Source organism: Anser cygnoides, chromosome 19 (assembly GCF_040182565.1).
Source record: "Anser cygnoides isolate HZ-2024a breed goose chromosome 19, Taihu_goose_T2T_genome, whole genome shotgun sequence".
NCBI lineage: Eukaryota > Metazoa > Chordata > Aves > Anseriformes > Anatidae > Anser > Anser cygnoides.
The window spans coordinates 8858618-8878040 of NC_089891.1; the positions used below are offsets into that span (position 1 = coordinate 8858618).

The 19423-nt window shown below is 48.0% G+C and overlaps 1 protein-coding gene across 7 annotated transcripts in view; it reads left to right on the top strand.

Moving 5' to 3' along the window:
- The first annotated feature begins 70 nt into the window (after positions 1-70).
- Positions 71-19423, top strand: part of RHBDL3 (rhomboid like 3) — a 72154-nt gene continuing 52801 nt past the window's right edge. For 2 of the 7 annotated variants that reach the window (XM_048064631.2, XM_048064638.2), the window contains exons 1-4: positions 71-615; positions 3183-3343; positions 10019-10409; positions 10995-11018. Coding sequence is in view for 3 of the 7 variants with exons in the window: in XM_048064635.2 (XP_047920592.1) it covers positions 7346-7465; positions 10995-11018 (144 nt within the window). In the remaining 4 variants the exon portion in view is untranslated. Of the gene's footprint in view, positions 616-3182; positions 3344-7300; positions 7466-7898; positions 9920-10018; positions 10410-10994; positions 11019-19423 lie in introns of those variants that run through there. The other 5 variants (XM_048064632.2, XM_048064635.2, XM_066980112.1 and 2 more) reach the window with 5 other exon arrangements.

Sequence of the window (19423 nt, forward strand, 5' to 3'; positions counted from 1 at the left end):
TATCCTTTATATTTAAGGCCCAGCAACCGCCGCAGGGTGCGTATTGCCATGCAAAGAGAACAGCCGGGAGGACCGGGGCTGGACGCGGCCGCCAGGGGGAGCGCGGCTCCCGCCCAGCTCCGGCCTGACGGGACCCAGGCGGGCGGTGGGGGGCGGCCGCGACGCTGCTGCTGGCCTGGGCCGGCTCCCTCCTGCCCCGGGCTGGCTCCCTCAGCTCGGCGAGCCCCGGAGAGCGGCGGGACGGGGGTGTCCCTGAGCCGCCTCACGTCGCGGCGGTCCCTGAGGAAAAAGGCGGGAGCCGCGGGCAGCCATGAGGCGGGTTGTGCCGCGGGGGAGAGGGAGACAGAAAGTCCAGAACTGAAGCTCAGAAACATCACCTCCGTGTAATTTTAACGTAGTCTCCTGAAGTAATTTTAAAAATCCCATATTTTTAAGTAAATCTCCCTGTTTTGGCACATCTGGGCAATTGTGGACACTTGTCTCAGTGGTCCAGCCACACAAAGCTCTGGGGACTGACTGCTCTGACCAGACCCCGTGGCCTGACCAACATTTCTGAGGTGCTAACCAAACTCACGGGGAAAACTCACATCTTGCAAGCCTGTGCTAGGATAAATGGTAAGCTGCTTCTCTGTAACCTTCTCTTGGTGGGGGGGAAATACTGTTTTTGTGGAACAGCTGGCAACTTTGCAATATTTATCAGGGTTCCCGCTGTTGATTTGATTTACCATCCATTCTGCTCGATCTGAACTTGCTGCAGATGGGGTGAGGTGTTGTAAAGCCCTGCTGAAGCATAGCTCTGTTCCTCAGCAGCCATACAGACCATGCCAGTCACTGGCCTAGCAATACAAGGCAGTAAGTTAAGCGTTTTCTCCTCCCTTACTTCTTCCTGTCACGCACTGGAGTTTTATCCCATCTCCTTGCCTTCATTATATCAATTAATGGTAGTACTCTAAGGCAGGAATGGGAATGAATTTGAATCCAAATTAAGCTACACGAGCAGGTGGGGGAAGCTGAGAAAAGGAAGAGTCGTAATAACAAGATGTTCTTCAGACTGAAGGGCAATTTGGGAGTTTCTCTTTTCAGAGGACCTTGATTGCTCTCTTATGAGTAGCAATAGGCAGTGTTGCTTGAACATGAAGATTAAGAGCTGGATACAAAAGTAGGAGAAAAGGGGTTGTGCTTGGTATCTAAGACCCAGGCCTGTACTTTCTTGCCCTTTGTAGCTTTCCACCTATCGGTCACACTTTATTTGCCACCAGCAGGAGAACAGAAAAACAAGGACATGAAATTGCAGGGCTGAGACACGTCCTGTGATTCCCAAATCAGAGTCAGGGTTAGAGAACCTTGTGAGGATCTCTGGATCTTCTGACCCATTAGAAAGCACAAGAGGAGGCAGCACATGCTGGACCTAGCTCCGTCTGTGTAGAAGGCAATGGCTGCGTCCCAGCTAGCTGACCCCTTCTGTCCCAGCCATGCTGGATGTGTGTAGTGAGCATGATGTACTTTGATGTGAAAGACAGAGTGTGAAATACAACATACCCTGCAGCTCCCCACCAGCTTCTTTGATTTCCAGATCCTGGAGCCTCCTGTGTGTTCAGTAACACTAATGCATTTCTGCTCACAGGCAGCGAATTCCCCTTACACCTCCTCTTGCAGCCATTTCCTGAAGCTCACAAGGTCTCTGCTGTTGCAGCAGAAGTGAAGTGTATCTCATTTCTTATTGATGTGCACAAACTTCTTGTCTCCCTTCTCTCCCGGATTAAGTTAGTAAACGATGCTCAGACCATCAAATGCTACCAGCGCACTACTGGTGCGTCTGAGGTATTCTCTTTTGACTTAAATGTCTGAAAGTGAAATTGATAAACCATGATCTGGTGAGCACTCATTAAGTGAATGGGGTTCACTTGACTTTTTAGGGCAATTTGTTTAAAACTGTATACTGCCAGTAGTCTGTAGAGTGGCTTGGCAATTTTTAAGGACATATGAGTAACTTAGTAGTCCAAGTCCTGCTTTTGAGAGTGCCATGTAGGATCCTTGCCTCCCAGGAGCTTAAATCTGATTCAGTTTCAGATATCTCCATGTACTTTTGAAATTGCATTCAAAGCCTTAATAATAATTGTCATGACTATTTCACAAATTATAAGGATTTTATTCCCTTTTCCATGTATATTATTTAAAGCTCAGGAACTCAGGCAATTATGTTCATTTTTAGCTCTAATTGTTCAAGACCTTTTATTTTTTGCCCACAGTGAACAGATGCGTGTTTGGGATAGCAATATTTTAAACATTTCCTAACGTCCTTATAAGGGTCTTGATAGCAGAATGCATGATAATATTGAAAAGTATTTAGTAAAATCCATTCCCCTGTGCTACTACAAATTTCTCCTGTTCAGAAAACTCTTACTTTCTGGAGGAAGAAAAGTGCTTTGTAACCTCTATTTTCATGTCATCACGAACAAGTTCATACCTTAAAAAGCATTAAAGGGAAAGCTGTTAACATGCAGGACAATTATGGAAGGAACTTGGAACCAGTGAACAGTGAGAGGACTTCAAACTCAAATCTGGTCTAGGCTGTTAATGAACAGATCTCATTAGTAACTGGAAGTGAAATGCTATAGTGGGGGTAGGCACCATATAGGTACTTTACATGAAAAGCACCTTTTGTTAGCTATATTCGAAAAAAAAGACAGGCAATTCTGTCACTGAGGAAGAAGGGTACAAGGGTCAGCATGCAGGTGAAGACCAGAGTTTGCTGTGTGCTGTTACAAAACCTGGCCTTCTCCATTGGTTTAGGGAGAGGAAGTTGCTGGGAAGAGAGCCCATCTAAATCTGTTGTGGCTCTGTTTGTTTGGGTGCCTCGTGTTCTCTGTGAAAACTTGTGTAATTATGCCACCAAGGTAAGAATTATGATGTTCACTTGCCAAGACCTCCAGGATCCCATGAGGATTATAGTCATAGTCACTGATGTGAGAGGAAAGTATTCTACTCGTTGAGTACATAAGGAAGAAAGTCTTAAAAGTTTAACTATTGCTTTTGAGTGCTGGTTGGTGGGGAGAAAGAGCAGCAGCCCATTTAATTCTCTATTCACTCACACACTCTGCACAGTGATTTGTTTTCTTTCCTCTGATTCTGTCACTGTTTTCTAACAATTTTTTGATTATTATTTTTTTTTTACAAACCAGACTCCCATCTCCTCTTCACGTTCAATCTGATGTGTGAATTGCCTGGCCTTGGTGCAAAGTCACTGGGAAGACAAAGATCTTGTTTAATCATCCTTGGAGAAACATCCTTCACCCCTCAGCTTTTACCTCCTGTCTGAAAGACTGTCAGTTCAGGATTAATTGTAAGCATGACTTGATTTTATGTTGGAAATTAACCTTGAATTACTAATTGGTCTCCATTTCAAACAATTCTTTTGATTTGGGATGAATTCACCAATGTGTGCTGTGTTCCCATTGGGTGACAGTTGAAAAGGAGCAAAGACACATTTTAAACACTGTAGGCTGACTTGATAGAAGAGTTTCCTCTTAAAACAACTGTCCAGAAAGGGTTAATGGTGGATTTAATTATTTCCTCAGCCATAATGAAAGAGACAGTTAGAACCAGCTGCAACCAATAACAGCTACTGGGGCAGAACAGAGCAGCAGGTAGAAAGACTAGAGTCTGCACTGGGAATTCTTCAGTGCTGGAGTTGAAAAATCTCTAAGTATAACAAGGGGAATGGGGAGGGCCAGGTGGATAATCCTTCAAGATAGGTTGGAAGTCAGATGTGAAACTGGATCTTATTTTTCCCCACTGTTTCTTGTCTTCAGGAGAGAAAGCATTCCTGAATTAGGGAGAAGCTGAAAGGCAGCCCATATTGTCTGATTCATATTAATTCCAAAAGATGAGGCTCATATCGTCATCACCGATACTGAAAGAGCCCTTTGTTAACTTTTGGGCACAGTAACCCCAGCTCCTATAGTCCATGGTTCTTAAAGATCTTGCATCATTTTCACAAGTCTAGAAGGGTTAATGTGACTGGCTTGGTCCAGTTCTGTGTGCGCTATCTAACTTCTTGCTAGGGCGCAGTGCTTTTGGCATCTGATCCAAAACACTGCATTTTGCTTCAGAAGTAGCCTTTCAGGTCTGGGTCTCTGTCTGAGCTCCAATGCAGTAATCAAGCTATGTAGATTTCTCCATTTGGTTTCAACTGTGAGAACCGTGCAGTTTTTAAAAGTCCTTTGGGACTTCTTTGCTTGGGAAAAGGACCCATGAACAAACTGTTCTGATTTGCTTCAGAAGGCTTGGCTAACAGATGTTGGCTGGGTCCCTTTGAGAGCTTTTAAATTGCATATTCATGAGCTGACCTTTTTAGCCACTTCCCATGCAGGAAGGACCTATGTCTACATTTTGTTTGCACTATTAGGAATATAAAAGATTGCCTACATAACTGAATGTGAAAATGGATTGGGGTTTGTTATCTCAAGCTTCTTCTTTCTAAGTTTCTTCTGTAGCCCTTGTGTGTTCTGTCTACGTCTGTTCTGTGGTGGCCCACAGCTCCCTAGTGTCTCTAGCAATTACTGTTTTTCCAAGGCAGAATCACTAGGGTATGCAGTGGGGAGAAATGACAGTCTAAATTAAGAGGCTCTCGCAGACTTGGAAGATGATAATTTGTCTGTAACAAAACTCCTCATTAGAATACTGTTAATTTCCTTTCTGTGACAATTATAGCACAGCACTAGCTCATATGTGCAATGTGCAGAGATATTTCCATAAAAAAAACCTTCGTTGCCACTAGTGAAAACATTCCTTAGAGGAGAAAAATGAACTTATAATTTTGCAGCAGTTTTCCAGTTTAATGGGGATTTGATATTAAGGTAAGTTTATTTTGCAGCTCTCCCTGACGTTTATTGCATTTATGTTAGACTTCATGGTTAGCATTTTCCTGCTAGCATCTGCAATCTGAGGTGATCCACAGTTCTTGGAATGGCAGTCCCCAACTGTGTGGAACCTGTTACCCCTGAAATTCAGCTCATTTATTCTCTCTTTACTTCTAAAACTGGCTTTCCTCCTCCCTAAAGACATCTTTAATGATTGCTGTTTCTTTTTGTTGGCATAGTATATTTTTGCTTATCCATCTGTTTTAAGTTTTGATGAGGTTTAGGTTTTTAATCAAAAAGAGATTGTTTTTATAATAGCTGTACATGGCCTGGAATATTTTGGCAGGGGTGGTGTTGTATGAGTAAGGTGGGTTAGTGCGTCTCAAAAGTGCTGCATTTGGTAGCCTGCTCTTTCGTTTTGGAAGAGCAGGCTGGGCAGGCTCTAGACAAGTAAGAAGTGCAGAGAGAATCACCTTTAAACCTGAAGGAGGTCTGCTCTGTTTAACTTAGGACAACAGTTTGGTAATCATAGAATCATTTAGATTGGAAAAGACCTCTAAGATCATCAAGTCCAACCGTTATGGAGGTGGGAGAAGCCCTCTGTTCATCAGTTCCTCTGGAGACTTCTGAGCAGTTTTTATTTTGTTGTCATTTTCACATCTGAATCCAGAGGTGGAAAAATTCTGCTCTTCAGGTCCAAGGGTGTTGAGTTTACTTCTTGCACTCACTGTAAAAGTTTAGCTAAAATCTTCAAAGTACTGGAAGGGACATTTCTTGAAAAAATATCTCTGATCTGCTGGGCTCAGAAACATAAATGGAGGGGAGTTTTTTACCTTAGCACTCCTTGAACATAAGAGTTTCTTTTCTAATGTTTGTTCAGGATGGGGCAGTTGGATAGTAGTTGGGCAGTAACACAGGATAAGATTATCATCTTAACTCTTCCATTTGTTCCCAAAATACAGATCACTTGCACGTTTGATTTCGCTGTCTAGTTTTGCCAAGGGAAAACTTAGGTGACAGAGGAGATCATTCCTTTTACTTGACTTTGCTCAGCTCTGTGAGATACTGTAGCCCTTGGTCCTGACCTTAAATTAGTGCCAGCCGGGTGGGCTGCTGAGCTGTGGACGTCTGCCGGCAGGTGTAGCTCATGGGGACACCTGCAGAGATCTGGGCACTGTTCTCCTTCTGCAGAAGAGTATTTTAGTGTTTAAGAAGCTAGGGCCCACTGGCAACAGCCTGTCTGGGTCTTTACTGTTAAGAATGCTGTGCTGTTCACCACTGCGTTGTCCTGGTGCTTTAGCTCACAGCTAGGAGCACAGGTTTCCTATCACTGCGTGGGACAAATTTGATCCAGATCAAAAGTGATAAGGTGTATGGAGTAAGGCGTTTGTGACGGCTCTGGATGGGAGAGAGGAGAGGATCTCTGCTGTACGCTCTGCTGCTGCTGGCTGGAAGGTCCCATTCCCGTTCCACAGCTTTTCTGTTGGGGTTTTCCTTTATCTTTTCTTGTTTCTGTTTGCTTTTAAGACAAATTTGTAGGGAAAGGAGGGAGTTCTAGCTCGGCTCTGTCCTTGTGGCTGAGAGCTCTCGTGTCACCAAAACTTGGCCCGGGGTGCCGGCCCCCTCTGCCCGGGGCTGCCCTCAGCTGTGGCAGCCGCTGAGCAGAGCGGAGCAGGGCGCTGGCACCGGGCGGAGCAGCCTGGCTCTGCCGGCCCTTCCCCCTTGCCAGCCGGCTATTGCCGCGCTTGGTTGGAAGGAGCTAAAACTGCTGCATTTCTGCCCTCAGCCGAGGCGTTCCCCAAGTTCCTAATCCCGGCTCCAGATGGCTAAGATACCCATCTCCTCGCGCAGGGACGAATAACGATGGGGAAGGCTTAAAAACCCCACAGCGACCCCGCACTGCGACTCGCCGGGATGGAGAAGTTGGCTCCCAGACCCCCAGCAGCGCCGCGCGGCTCCGCCACCTGCCTGCGCTCGCTCCGCCCGACCCCCGGCTCCGGGAACCCGAAGGGGAGCTCGGAGAGGGGGGCACAGAGCCGGCCGAAAGGGGGGCCGCCCCCCTAGCGGAGCGGGGCTGCTCCCGGCGGCTCCCCCCGAGCTCTGCCTCCCTGCGGGGCCGGCCTCGGCCGCTGCCAGCCCCCGGGGCCGCTCCGGGGGGGGGGCTGGCCGTGCCCCCGGGGGCCGTGCCCGGGGCGGGAGGAGGCGAGGGGAGGCGAGAGGTGGCCGAGCCGCCCCGGGGAGGGGTCACCTGCCCCGGCCGGAGCCCGCCGCCGGGATGCCGCCCGCCTGCGCTGCCCCCGCTAATTGGATGTTCCCTGGATGGAGGATTTCCTCCCCTCCCGCCTGCGGGAGTCATGAAGGCAGCAGGCTCGGCTGCGCTTGAAAGTTTGCCAAGCGGCAGCTAGGTTTAATTTCTTCAAGGATCTGGGGAGTAAAGGGGGGCGGGTGGGGGGGCGGGGGCTGCGGGGGGACCGTTTCCAAGCATGGGAGACAGGCTGCCGGAGCCTCACGCCAGCTCTTCCCCTGCCGTGGCTGCCAGCTCAGAAGCGGAAGAAATCGAGGTGCTCGACTCCGAGGATGTCCTACCTATGGCCGCAGAGGATGTAAGTTTCCTTTGCTCGCTGCCTTCACCCCTTTCCTCCGGGCCGGGTTAATCGGCTCACGCTATTTATAAAGAAAGCCCGGGCCGGGGGGAGGAACGGGGCCGGTGACCCTCCAGGCGCCGGCTCCGTCCCCGCCGCCCTCCCGCCGCTCCCTGCCCCGACAGGAAAGGGGGGGCTCCGGCAGCCGCCGGGCCGGCCCCGTCCTGGGGCGCAGCCCCCTTCTCCCCCTTGTCGGCCCAGCCTGGAGCCCCCCGGTGCTGCCCCGCCGGGCTCCTTGGCCGCCCGCACCCGGCTGCCGGCGAGCTGCGGCTGGCCGGGCAGGGCACTGCTGGGGGCAGAGGGACCGGGCTGCGGGCACAGGCGGCTCTAGAGACAGGAGTGGGGCTGATGTCTCGGCTTGAGGGGCTTCCTGGGGACAGAGAGCTTCTCCAGAGTCCCAGCTACTCGGAGGGTGACAGACGTGGAACACCCCCCTTCTTAAGAACCTGTTCCATCTTCCAGCCCCCGAGCTACAAACAGAGGAGGAAGTTTTTTTCCGTGTTTTTCTTTTTTTTTTTTTCCCCACCCAAGTTCGGCAGGGCTGATAGCCTCTCTCCACCCTCTGAGCTGCGATTTCACCCGAGGATGGGTTAACTTCGTGCTGTCTCTCCTCTGCTCACCCAGCCTAGAAGGACACCAAGTGGTCCTGCGTGCTTTGAATCAGCTCTTGCCAGGCTGAGCAGCAACGCCTGCAGAGCTGAGGTGGTAGTTCTGCATCTGCCGGTGCTGGAGGCTGGAGCTCGCTGTGCACCTGTCTGGGGGGGAGTGAATATGAGCAGATCTGCATTCCTGGTGCAGCCCTGGACTGCTTGCAGCTCTCCTTCCTAGCAAACTCTGCTGGGATGAGGGCTGTGCAAAGTGCCTGCTCAGTCTGCAGAGGTAAGCGCAGGCTCTGTTCCTGCCTATGGAGGGATGAAGCAGTGATGCTGAATGTCTTTCTGAAGTGGGCTGTCTCCCGGACCTTGCACAGGCATGAAAGGAGCGCTTGTAAACTAAGCCTCTCACAATGGCACATCCCTTTTTGCCTCTACTTTTATGATGCTGCTAGAGGAACCTGCCAGGGGCTGCTCGGGGCAGCGCCTGCTCCTGCTCCTCCAGTCCTTCCGAATCCCCTAGAATTCGGTTGCTGAATTTTCCTCCCAGAGGGCAAGCAGAGGAAGTGCACTTGCTTGGTAGAGCTGCTTTCCCCAGGCTGTAATCCCGAGCACTGCACGTTCAGGAGGGAACGTGTGATGCAGTTTGTGCTCTGCTATAACACTGCCGGGTAGTCTGCACTGGAGCATGCCTGAGCAGGGGTACGTGTAATTTTCATTGGGAAAGGATGGTTTTCCAGGAGTCCAGGTTTCCAAGTCCCTGTGCTTGCTTACTTCAGACTGTGACCTTTTATTCCCTGACAAATTTTGTGCTTGTCTGGATGGTCTACAAGTAAGATTTCCTGTTGTGATACACATGGGCCCCTTGGAGTTCCTCCAGCCTCTACAAGAATGCAGCCATTAGCAATTCGATCCTGCCAGGGGCCCAGGAGAAGCGGAGTGCTGAGTGCCTGGCAGGATTGGGCTCCTGAGACAGTAGACAGGCTGTGAGCTTTCCTTGGTGAAATCTAGATTCTCATCCTAGTTCTGCTGCTGATGTGCTGCTTGACCTTGAGGTAGGACAGCCTGGGTCTGGTCCAGCTCGCAGTGTCCTACTATTACTTACCTTGGGATCTGCATTATTATTTGACTCTCGTGCCTTGTTTTCTGCAGTCAAGAAAATAGAGTCAGAGCCCACAGTTGCATTTGCTTATGAGAAGCTGCTGAGACCTGGCAATAGATGATATGACAGAAGCTTGAGGTATCATGTATCATCTGCAAGTCAGAAGAGCAGGAAGTGGTATAAATGCCCTCCTTCTCCACAGCCAAGGATTTCCTGCTGAAACAAGCAGGCTGCAAGCTACAGAGCATCATCTCTGAAAATTCAAACTGCTCTGTGCTAGGAGTGTGCCCCCCGAGACCTAACTGGGGGTTGATTTTCTGTTATTACATTTGAGAGCTTGACGTAAGCTCTTTGGTTTGGCCAGCAAGAACTGTCACAAGGTCAGTTCTTTATATGTTGTTAACCACAAAAATATTACACGGTAGATGTTTGGCTGTCACAGCCTTGACAGCGTGTAACAGCTCAGCTGTGATGTCATTACAGCTCTTGGAGCAGCATTCCACGAAGCCAGCATTGAGGCAGTCCCAAAATGTTCTGTTTAAAGTGCTGGGCTGATTTATGATGATAAATGGGAGTTTATAAATGGATGGGGACGTGGGGAGGAGGGGAGCCAGCAGCTGAACTGATTAAATTCAGTGGCCTGATACCCCACTGTCTCTCCAGTCAGTTCTGCTTTAGATTTGCCTACCATGTGAAAGGAAATATTCTTGGGAGGATTGGGTAAGGCTCTCACCAGAGCTCTGCTTTGCATATAGCAGAGTGAGGAGACTTGCTTTTATGAGGCTCATGTTTGTTATTTTTCTCATTTTGCTCTTCTAGGAAGGTGATTGAAGCAGAAACAAAGTGTTGTGCTGAACAACACGCTGCAGACAAGAGAACTGAGAACGTGCAGGTTTTTTCATGGGGAATCTAAGCAGTCGTTAACTGGGTCACTGTTGTCCCATGGAAGTTGATCTCTTCTCAGCTGACCCCAGATCCAAGACCTAGGAGAGAGAAGCAAGCACTTCATTAGGAATTTCCTCAGTTCCATGGGGCTGTGTGGCTCGACATTGGTCTTTGTACAAAGCATAAACCAGAGCCAGTCATCAGCTTGTTCTTTCTGTTCCCAAGTGACAAGGACTGGTGGAGCATTCACGTGGTTGTCTGCACTGAAGTGGACCTTCTTTCTGTGCACAGCTTTTCAGACAGATCTGGAACAAAAGTTGTAGGGGTAAATATAGTCCCAGGCTTCCCCCTTTCCACATTGTGCAAGAGGAATTATCCATTTTTTAGCTGTGGACATGTGAGGCTCAGAGAACTGATGGGTTATCAAAGGCCTTGCAGCAAGTCCCTGCCAGAGTTAGGAGTAGGCAAGGCTCTGACAACCAGAGAAGGCAGTCTGTGGGTCATGGTTGGGCCACAGGATCTTAGAAAGTGATCTGAAAAAACATTGCTAACTCCTCCCTCCCCTCAATATACACCAAGCTGTCTTGATCCCTGTGGATAAAAAGCCTTTTATTCCTTAGTCACTCACAAGCAGACAAAGCAGAAGAAAACAGAATTAACACATGAATGTTCCGAGTTTGTCTTAATTTGGATTTGTAAATGAAAACTGTACTCCCTGTGGTTGGTAGATTCCCCCTGCCTCCTCCCCCGGAAGGGTAGGTGATTCTGGGATGAAGAAGGCTGTTGGAAATGGCACTAGATCATTTGGTTATTTCTCAGTTAGAATATACTTCTACAGTTTGCTGCATGTTAATGTCGTTGCTCTCATACCTTCTTTTTCTTTTTTCCTCCCTTATGCATTGCCTCTCAGCACTGGAAAGCCCTATTTGATCAGGTATGTGAACAACTGATGTATTGTCTCTGTCTTATGAGCAAAGAGTGTAGCCCGCACTTAATTTCCTCTGTACTAGATTTTCCGTGCTTTTAACGTACAATTTAGGAGCTCTGTGTTCCTGATTCCCAGGGTGCTGGTGTGCAAGTCGTTATTATCATTAATGCTTTGGGCCTTTCTCTCAGTTTCTCATCAGAGCAGCCAGGAGGAGAAGCGGGCCCAGGCTGACCATCCCTTGTAGTACAGGGGCTGAGCCGAGGCACTGCAGCAGGTGCTCCCTGTAGCTGCCAGCTCCCTGTAGCTGCCAGCTGCACTACCCCTGCTCTGTGGATTAAAGGATCGCCTACTCTTTGAGGCAGGCAAACTAGGACCTGTAAAACCAGCACTGTGTTCTATGAAATGGTTCCCCAGCTGCTGAACCGACTTCTGCGTGATAACATCTATTTGATCCAGGGGAGGACCCGCAGCTTTTAACTTCCACAGAATTAGCAAAGTATCTGCTTCTGTACCAAAAGCCGTGGTTGTACCCGATAAATGCCATTGGTCACACCCGTAGCCGGCTGAAATCCACAGAGCTCTGTAGAGCTCTGAGTTATAGCTGCTGAGAATTTGGGTTGTGGATTCTAGCTTGTAAATTATGCTTTTAGCTGCTTTACCTGACATGTTTGCTTTGTGGTGTTCCTTCCATCTGCCAGGCTGAAATGTGAAGCAGCTATAAACTGAAGGATTTTTCTAGGGTTGACTTGCTTTTAAACTGCACCACTCTCTGGATGTCATAAACTTTTGTGCCGTTGTGTGTGCATGTAAATGTCACCTACTGTAAGTGAACTTACTCTGATGCTGACGTTGACCTGGCAATCTTAAAGTTCTGAGGTATTTTTGTCCCCACTTTACAAGGTGATAATTCTTGCTTATACAGCTGAAGGCTGTGGTGCAGTCTCTGTCAAAGGATGTCCTCGGTACCTTGAGGGTCTTGCTATCATTCAGCTAATAACTGGACTGCCTGCTCTGATGAGTGCTTGTCTGTAGCCAGTTAGCTGTGACTAACTGTTAATCCACGTGTCTGGACTGCAGTTCGTTTGTTGTTGTACAGTCAAGCAACTGGCAGTTGGGAATTAGATTACTCTAATTGTTGATCACACCTAAATTGCGTGGTGTGTTTGAATTTGCTGGGGCTCATAGGGAATGCTGCCACTCAGAAGACTGATTCAAGATAAATTGTTTGTGGTCTGAGCTGAATGTTTCAGCCACTTGGAATTCTCTTCTGTCTCGAAAGTTGGCCTTAATTTGAAGTCTGATTCTACAAGCATCCTTTGAAGTCATTGAGTCCTTGTGGGATGGGGATCTTGGCTGGTAGCTACCTCAGGCTCAAAGAGAGGAATGGGTAATTTCCCACTGGACTTGCTTGCATAGTAGAGGTCTTTTTTTTTTTCCCTTTTTTCTTCTCTCCCCCCCTTTTTTTCTTTTCTTTTTTTTTTTTTTTTTTTGTCTAAGGGAGGGGAGTTTGACTGTTGGATTTACAGAAAATTACTGCAGGAGCAAGGGAATGGGCTGCAAAGGCAGGACTCTGATAATTAGCTATGTTTCAATTAGGGCTGCAGCGGAAATTTAAGCCTCGTCTGTAAGGCTTTATTATCAAAGAGAATGCAACCTGTGACAACTAGTTGTAAGTCCTGAATAAATCAATAACGTCCTTGTTGCCTGTGGGCAAAGCCAAGGCGCTGACGTCTTCCTCAAGCACAGTATCAGCAATGCAATGCAATTAGCCTGCAGTGAATCGCAAGATGCTGTTTGTCATGGAACAAGGTTGCTATTCCCAGCAGCTCTGTGCTGGTAGGAGAGGGGAGCGTTTTGTTTAGCTCTGACTGGCATCCACGTGAAACACGATAATGTCTTAATAGCTAGAGAAAGTCTGAGTGTTGAAACTCAGAAGAGTTGCAGCTCTCGCTGGGAGATCTGACCTGGCCTGATGTGTGTGCAGGGTGGAAGTGGGCGACCAAAGATTTATGTGCCCCGTCTCTTTGTGACTCATGGGCTGGGACTAAGGCTTAAGTCACCCGCTCTTCTGGGACGCAGGGGCTTCAGCGTTCACCTCCTCCCCAGAGAGCAGTGGAACGAGGGAAGACCCTGGAGGATGTGTTAGAGCAGTTGGGAATTCACGAGCTGGGAGTCTGCAAGTCTCCTGTTTCCAGGGTGATTTACGGTGATGGAAAATGATGCAGGGGAGGGGGCAGTAATCCCTCCCCTCCCTGCCTTTGGTGGGGGGACAGGTGATGAAATTGTTAGTAATGCTTTTTCTTTTCCTGGGGGGAGATATTTTTACAAAACTTTCATTTAGGCTTACTGACAAAAAAAGCAGTTTTATGTATAGACATACGAAATTTAAAGGGTTCTTTATAGTTGTTTCTAACCCTTCCCCCTAAACATCTTAAATTAAAAATTCAGGATTTCTTGATGAAAATTGCTGCTCAACCATAAAACGATGTGTTTTTTCCTTGTTTATTTTGGGAAAGAGGAGTGAATGACAATGATTTCTAGAGGAATTTTTCTATTCATTTTGATCCAGCTCTATTCTGTCATGCTGGGAACTGTCAGTGAGTGATACCAGTATCTCCAGCCACTGTCAGATTGCTTCTTTAAAGAAGTAAAAGAACTGAAAATTGGCAAAAAGTTAGGTCCAGCTCTGCTTCCTAGGCTTCGAGGTTCAAATAAGCCCCTCCCAGATTAAAATCCTGAGTACCAAAGCTCCTTCTGTATTTAGCGGGGTCAAGACTTCACCCAAGTGTTTGGGAGCAGGCAGACAGGCAGCTTCTCAGTGCTGCTGCCAGGAAGTTACGGTACAGCTGCTGCTTCATGCCATGCTTAAAAGATGCATTTTTTATTCTGAGGCCACAGCCCTCGGGCAGCTCTAACTCACTTTTATACGGGAACTTTTATAGGGATTCATACATTTATTTATTGTGCTCATAAACACCCTCCACCCACACACACACATTAGCTCCGCATCTGCTGCTTTCTGCAGAGCCTGCACCGTCGCTGAGCACTCCGCACACACTGTCTCTGTGTGGAATCCAAGCTCCAAGCAGAGCATGACATTACCTCTCTCCATTCCTACACGGTCGCTTGGGGGTTTATTTGTTTGTTCTTCACTGGCCAAAAAAAATTTTGTTGTTGTTAATCTTCAGGTTAACTTAAAAGTAAGAGAATTCCAGTAGCATGTCCTGGCAATTTCACACTTCTCTGTGCTGTTAAGATCCCCAGTTAATTCCCTTGCATGCAGACATGAGAACATCTCACTGTCCTCGCTGAAGCCAAGTCGTATGATGGCTAGACAGTGAGACTGCAGGCAAGTCTTCTGTGGGACTGACGGTTCCTGCTTGCTGTGTCCTTTATAAGGCCTCGGGTGCCCTTCTTTGCCTCTACGTCCCCAACATCCCTGCTTTAGAGATGACTGCAACTAATCGGTATTATCCAGCCCTCGGCCGTGCTGGGTGAAAGGGACTATCTAAGAGGATGGTGTTCATTATTAGGACAGACCTGCCTTTCGAATGTAGCTTTTAGCTTTGTTAGATGCCAAGAGCTTGTGTCATCTCTGTCCCATCCCCACGGCTGCTGAGATTTCAAGGGTGAATTAACATTATCAGCCCTCATCTTGGAGTGCTCGCTTCTTCTCACCCATACCCTGCTTTGTAGTCATGACAACAAACTGGTTTTAAATAGCCACACACAAAACTCTCCCAAAAGACCCTCCTCACTGGCTCAGCACCTTGATTCTATTGCTTATCAATCCAGGCTGTGTTTTTGTTGCAGCTGCTTTAGGAATCCTGGATTCCTTCCTGAGACTTTTACGTGGGTGTGATGGCAACAGATGAACAGAGTTTATGGGGAATGGAGAGAGATGCCAAGCTACCCGCTCTGTGTAGGCAGCTAATGGAAAGCTTGAGCTCAGAAATGAGGCTGTAGAGATACTCTGGACCAGACGTGCACTTGTCAGGAAGAGTTCAGTTGCTGACACTACCAGCAGTGGGTGCAGCTGAACCTGCTCTGCCACAGTCTCTAAAGCATGAAAATACGCCGACCTTGCAACCGTCTTAAATCCAGGGCTGTTTCCTGCACGACTGAAATTGCAAAGCAATCCATAAAATCGGGCCAGCTATGATCATGGTTGGTGGTAACTGAGAAAGGGAATTATTTTGAACTCAATGATCTTTTATGTTAACTGTGTCCCTTTTCTCAGGATAGCCTTTAACACAGGCAGGACGAGCAGTTTCTCACGCTATAAAAGAAATTCCAGTTTGTTTACTGGGGCACTGTTGAGCTAAACATCACACGCCCCTTTGAAAAGTTCCCTGACTATTGTTGCTGGCTAACCCCTGCTGGCTGCGGCTGGAAGACCTCGACAGGCAGGTCTCTGAGCTCCAGGCAGTGGTTTGTGTCTGGAGACTTCACTGCTTTTTCTGACAAATTGCTTGTGTCTTCCTGCTGGTTTGTGTGGGACGTGGGGAGCGGGAGAAGGAGAAACTGTGAGATGAGGAATAGGAAACAGTATCTGTGAGAGCAGCAGCATGGGCAGGAGGTTTGTTCACAGGGTCGTATGCTGCTTTCATGCCCTTCGATTTTGGGCTGTTGCTGTCTCTAGGTTAGGGCTCATTGGGACATTGTGTCCACATTGGAGCAGAGTGGCGCTGCAAAGAGGAGGTTAGAGGAACTGGAGATAGGAAATAGCCATAACTCGTTACTTTATCTCCTAACGAGGACTGGAGAATCAGAGGTGCTGGTGGCCAGACTGTCCGTGGCGATAAAAGATTAGCATCCGGGCCCTACAGCCAGGGTCTGCTTTGTCTGTTTTATTAGGCGCTTCTGTGAATGTGGCAAGAAACTTGCTTCCTTTTACTCCCCCCTCCACCACGCTGTGCGTTGTAAAGGGGAAAGACACTCTAAAAGCTACAAGGGTCTCTTGGCAATGCACAGAGGGGGTTCTGCATCTGCCCCACGCCTTGAAGTCTAATCTCATTTACAGTTGTCAGCACGGGCTGCTGTAGGAGATGAAAGGCAGAGGACAAGGAGGGAGAATAGATTAGCCTTGAGCAGAGGGCACTGGGAGTGCACCTGCCTCTGCCCCGCTACCTTGAGGAGGGGCGTCAATGGCAGCTGGGCATGTGTCATCTGCTGCTCTTTGAGGCGCCCAGCCATGGAGCACACGATTAATGACTCAAGGGGATGGGCTTTTGTGAGCGATAAAGCCCTGGGATTTAGGCAAGGCTCTCAGGCCTTTTTTTCCGAGCAACGCTATCACTTTACATTTCTCAAGCGGCGTTTTGGGAGCAGGGAGCTGCTGTCTGTGACCACAATGCTCGCCTTTCTCCTCCCTCCCCAAACTGCGCTGACCTTTGTCATGCAGCATTAACCCTTTGACTCCTCCACTTTGGGTTGTGGGGTTGGGAAGAAAAGAATCCCTTCAAATTCATTGCCCTGTAGACAGACTTGAAGGGAAGAATGGACTGGCAAGAGAATCTGGTTTTGCTGAGGGAGATTGGTTTGCTGATGCTGTCTGGATTATCAGCCCCTTGCTGCCTTCTGCCAGAGGCCTTTTTGAATGCATGAACCCCCAGGAAAAGGGGGAAAGGAATTTTTCCTTCTTTCGGTCAAGGAGGGAAACTGAGGCGCTGAGCAGCTTATGTCTGAGAGACTTCCCTCTGCAGGGTACTGCCTTGTCTTCCACCCTGCCAGGATTAGCCTGTTTCTGTCCCCAGTGCTGTTATGGTAGATGGCGATCTCCTAGCACTTCAAGGCTTATACCCACGTTTGGCTGTTATCCACGATACCCTGGAGTGATAGTTCAGTATGAGAAAGCTACCTGCAGGTCATCAATCTTCCCACTTCTTGCAGGGTGAACAGCAAACATTCCCCAAGTTCCTCCTTAATATTCCAGTACATTGAGCAGCAGCCAGCCCCTAAGCTGTGTACGAGTCTCTGGGATTGCATTTATACCTTCCCTGCAGCACGAATGGGTTGGGATTGGCCGTGCCATCTCCCCTTTCCCTGGCTACCAGGGTACCCTTCATCCCCGCCAGCCCTCACACAGACATTCGGCTTTGCTTGATAGCCTTGAGTATGAAGCTGGGAGTAGAAGCCGTCAGCAGGAACCAGACATCAGCAGCGTAACAAACGCAACACTGTTAAGCTTGAGCGGGTAGAAGGAAGCATCTCCTGAAATGTTTAAAGGAATCATAACACACACTGAAAAAGCACATGGAAGCTGAGTCAGTCTTACACAGCCCGTGAGTTACTGGCAGCTTGATGCCTCTAGATTTGTAAAAGCCTCAGGAGGCTTCCTACTCGTTACACATTTGTGTACCTTCCATGGCTGAGCTGCATGGAAACCTACAGCGTCCAAGAGGGAGAGCAAGCTGCATTCAGACCCTTGTCTCTCTGCTGCCGCCTGATCCCAGCTGCAGGGAGAGGCTTTGGTAGCGTACGCTCTGCCATTTCAGCTAATATGCGGGCTGGTTTTTAGGCACAGAGATCCTTGCTAATGCATTGTTCTCAAATCCTGTCTTGCACATAGAAAATCACTGAAGCAATAAGAACATTTAAGCCTGCACGTTTAAAAAGAAAGGAGGGGAAAAAGCTGTAAACAGAGACTGGATTGATCCTGGAAATCAGCTGGTGCATTGTGCTCGGTAGTGTGCACTCTGTTATGATGGGAGGGAGAGAGGGGGAAGAGATCATTCTGTCTCCAGGGGAACAAACCCAGCTGCTTAGAGAATTGAAACAGGTTGGAGGTGCTTTTCCAAGCCATTATCACTCACGCCTGTAACATTTACAGGCTTTTAAAGTTGCTCTCTACCAGACCTGGAAAGCAAGCGTTTCTTCTCAGTGGTAGGAAGTATGATGGTCTTGCTGCCTTCCTGTATTTGCACTCAGCGCAAGTGTACCGGGGCACGTTTGCAAATTAAATGCAGTAGTGGGCGTGTTTGAGTTTGACAGCAGCCAAGGAAGCTGTGATCACTCTCCGCCTCCTCACTAGGTATCGTACAATGTGTTGGTCTGAAATCAGCTTGATACCAACACACCATGAGACAAAGTTGATGGGGTGCAGAAATCAGGCTGTTTTCTTGCACCATCGTACTTACACGCTGCTGAGAAAATCTGAGCTCTGAATCCTCTGGAATTTTGTATGATTCAAACGTTGTAGTACTGTAGCTCAAGCTCTTGCACCTGGGAGAGTCACTGCTATATCCCTCTCCTAATGTCCTGAGTGGTGGATTCCCTCCAGTTCAGCTTCTCATGGTGATGCTGGGGCTATTTTATCACCAGAGACAACATGTCATGCTCAAATGTGTAGTGAAGTCCTGAATGTTTGAGATCACACATGTCCTGATACTTTCTTTTTGTGAGACTAGTAATGATTTTCTCTGCCCTGGCCAGGTTCCATCTGGCTAATTGTACTTCCTTGACAGTGTTGTAATTTCAAGTGGAAAAGTTGGCTTTTATGTTATTCGTTGTACGGGGCGAAGTTTTTCCAGTGGCCTCCATGAGATCTGACCATCCAGCTCCCTGAAGCTCCTTTGGACAGCCTCGTTTCCCAGAGTTAGTGGGCCTTGCATACCCCATCCCTCCAGCAGCTACCTGGTAATTCTAAGTCTGTAAAGTGGTTTTGTTATTTTGGTGTGTGTGTGAGTGTGTGTTTGGGGGATTGGTTCTATTTTTGAGAGGATGCTCTGTTGGAGTAGAACTGTCTAGAAACTGTTTTTGTTTTTTCTTTTTTTTTTTTTTTTTTTTTGCCTTGGGCTGTCTTGTACAAGGGCTGCTGTTGCGCTCTCAGCTGTTCTGCAACCAACCCAGAACTTTCCAATAGAAACTTCTTTCTTGTTTGAAAAGCACAAACCAGTAAAGAAATGTAGATCCTCTGGAAGTGACCTTAATTAGCAGTGATTCATTATGGGGCTGTTCCCTTCGCCAGGGCATCATGAATGCACAGAAGTCTCACTTGGACCTTGAATTCCTTCAGCTCTAAAAATGAAATTCCCAGCACTAGCAAGATGCAGAGAATATATGTATTCTTAGTATATTCCTGTTGCTTAGGAACAGCTGTCTGCAGTGACCCTGTGTTGCTGGTGAGAAGAGTAATGATGTATGAAACTGATGTTAAACAAGCAAGATCAATCTTCCCCCAAAGAACTGTTCTTCATGCTCTTTGATACTCGACATCCTCTGTAAGCAGTGCGTTCTCTGGAGTTTCCTTAGTTGCACAAGGTAAAAATAAGCAAAGCTGCTGGAGGCAAAGCTGTTTGTGGCTACCAACAAACCTCTGGCCACGTGCGCTTCTTCAAGGCACTGTTCCCCAAGGAAATGCAACGTCTGCCTCTGCGATCCTTTGTGATTAGGTGCCAGTGATGATGGAG